Source organism: Bison bison, unplaced genomic scaffold (assembly GCF_000754665.1).
Source record: "Bison bison bison isolate TAMUID 2011002044 unplaced genomic scaffold, Bison_UMD1.0 scf7180017853464, whole genome shotgun sequence".
Classification (NCBI taxonomy): Eukaryota; Metazoa; Chordata; class Mammalia; order Artiodactyla; family Bovidae; genus Bison; species Bison bison.
Window position 1 is genome coordinate 89,243 of NW_011484037.1, and position 2,590 is coordinate 91,832.

Sequence of the window (2,590 nt, forward strand, 5' to 3'; positions counted from 1 at the left end):
TGCCAGGTTCCAAGGGGAGCGAACTCCAAACAGGGCCCTGTCCTGGCCCATGGCGGCTCATTAAAGCCACCCCCCGCTGTCCTGCCAGACTCAGGGCAGGCTCCAGTTACAGGCTGCCGCTGCCCACTGGCGAGGGGCGCATCTATTGGTGTGGCCAGGCCTGCCCGGGGCGTCCTGGAAACTCCCCTGGTCACCCCACAACTACACCCTGCCACGCAACAGGGCCATCTGACTCCGGGTCCCTCCCAAAACGGGGTAAAGCAGGAAGGGGACACCCAGCCCAAACATGGTCCGTGACCGACTCCCGCACACGTCGTCTCGTCTGGGGCCACAGCCCAGGAGGGAGAAGCGGACACTAAGACTCTGGCCCGGGGCTGCCCTGTCCTGGCCCCTGACCTCCTGGACCGTGAGCTGCTCTGGCTACCACAGCACAAGCTCCCAGATGGCAGGGACCAGGCTGGCTTCATCTGCCCAACCCCTGGGCCCCCCCCGCGCCCTGCTCGCCCACTCGCCTCGCGGACAACGGTGCCCTTCCCCTGCCCATCCCCGGCCTCAGCAAACAAGGTGGAGGCCCCAGGGCGGAGGGCAGAGGCCGGCCTGGGAAGGTGGCCCTACATGGATCCGGATGCCGGGCTCACCACATCAGAAACATCCCCACCAAGGCGGGCAGAGCGGCCCCAGCGCGTGAGCCTGCGTCCTCAGAGGGCTGAAAAGCGGGTCGGTCTCCAAGCAGCTGGAACTAAGCCCGTTTGGAACTTGTCCCGGAGCTTTCAGATCCCTTCAGGGCCCCCGGGTCTGAGGGAGGCTGGGATCACACGGCTGTGGCCAGCTCAGAGCTGAGGGCCCTCGGGGGACAGCAGAGGTCACGGGGCGCACCCGCGGGAGGCGCTGGTCACGTCCACCAGGACGACACACGACCTGCCCGCACGGCAGTGGTGGCACAGGCCACATGGGCACGAGGCTCGTGGGAGTGACCCAGGGTCCCAGGGGCAGAGGGAACAAGAAGGACAGCGTGACCCGCTGTGGGATGCTGGCCCGTCCCCGCCAGGGAGAGAGAGAAAGAGAGAGGGAGCCCCTTGGGACTGGGGAGGTAGCCTGGAGAGTTATTTGTACTCACAGCCCTGGGCTTGCCCCGCCCTGGGTCCTCACCGGCCGGCTGGTCCCACCCCCACAGGAGGCGCCCCTTTCCCAGGACAGGCCTGTGACCCCCATGGCGTCCCACCCGGTAGATGCTGCCAGCCTACCAGGAGACACAGCAAGTGAGGCCCCAGCCCATCCCTGACCCGGGGGCGGGGGAACAGAGGCCATGCCCAGGCAGGGCGCTGCCCTCCGGGCTCCGCAGCTCCAGCCCGCCTGATCCTGATCGGATGCTGGCTCTTAGGAGGCAGTGCTGATGAATTATTTATTGCCGCCAGGAGCAGGCGAGCCCGTCCCTGTTCTGTTACGAAGCATTAATAATACACGGGGCCAGGCAGGCGGGCGCTCGCAGCCACTCCTGCAAGGAAAGCCTACCCAGGTGCTCAGGGAGGAACCGCCAGGCCACCAGCCGTGGGGTCCACGGGGGCGGGGTTGTCCACAGCTGGTGGGGCAGGGGGGCTCCGGGCTCCTTCGCTGACGATGGGGAGATGCGGGCAGCTGTCCCCACAGCGGGGAGCCAGCCATCACCCCTGGCCGGGAGGGGACAGGGGGAACATGCCCCACCAGTTGCCTGCCCGCTGACCAAACAGAAGCTTCCAGAAGTCAGCAGGGCCTGCTCACACCAGAGCCGCTGAGCCCCACTGAGGAGATCTGCTAGCCACGGAAAGGGCATCCACGGCTAGCCCACAGGGGCCACTGTCCCCAGCTGGGTTCCCGAGGCCCAGCCTGGGCTCGGCCAGGTGCCAGGGCGGTGACACGCACCCTGGGATGGCCAGGTGCCCAAAGGTGCTGCTCTCGGGCGGGCCAACGGCTTCCAGACAGCGCCCTGCGACCCTCTGCGTCAGACTCCCGGGGGTCAGGCTGGGGCCCTGGCATCACTTCTGCATGAAAAGTTTGCCAATCACCCAAAAAACCAAGGAAGGAAAAGAAATCCTGCTGCCGGACAAACTACCTTCAATCTGATCATGGGCCCCAACCAGGGAGGTTGGGGGTGGTGGGGAGAGATGCGGAGCAGCCCCGTCTGTGTCTGACCGGCCGGGAAGGTCACGGTCCACCCACCCAAGGCCACGCTGGGCTTGGCACCTGAGGATGGGGACAGTGCCGGCGTCCCACAAGGGGCCCCGAGACCTGGGCTGTGCGGCCGGGGTTGGGGGACACTCGGTACTCACGGGGTCCCTGAGCTCCTCGCTGTCCCGGGGCGAGGTCCGAGGGATCTTCAGGGGAATCTCGTCTCCACATTCGGTGTCCGAGGCGTTCGGAGACTCGGCTAGATCGAGGAAGTCATCTCTCTTGTGACCTCTGAACCTGATTTTGTCCAGCTTCCTTAGCATGTTCAGCACTGAGCCCCTCTGCTTCACCTTAGCATGACGCTCGGGGTCCCTGCAGGACGGCAAGGGGGGCAAGGCCACACGGTCAGCCACCGGCCGGCCGCCGGCCGCCCCACCACCCCTAC

The 2,590-nt window shown here is 66.5% G+C and overlaps 1 protein-coding gene across 1 annotated transcript in view; it reads right to left on the bottom strand.

Annotated features, from left to right (window-relative positions):
• The window catches only part of GRAMD4 (GRAM domain containing 4), a 42,780-nt gene that overhangs the window by 33,392 nt on the left and 6,798 nt on the right, over window positions 1-2,590 (bottom strand). The window contains exon 2 of the mRNA XM_010854753.1: window positions 2,307-2,517. Within this exon, the coding sequence (XP_010853055.1) occupies window positions 2,307-2,468 (162 nt within the window). The 5' untranslated portion in view covers window positions 2,469-2,517. The remainder of the gene's footprint in view (window positions 1-2,306; window positions 2,518-2,590) is intronic.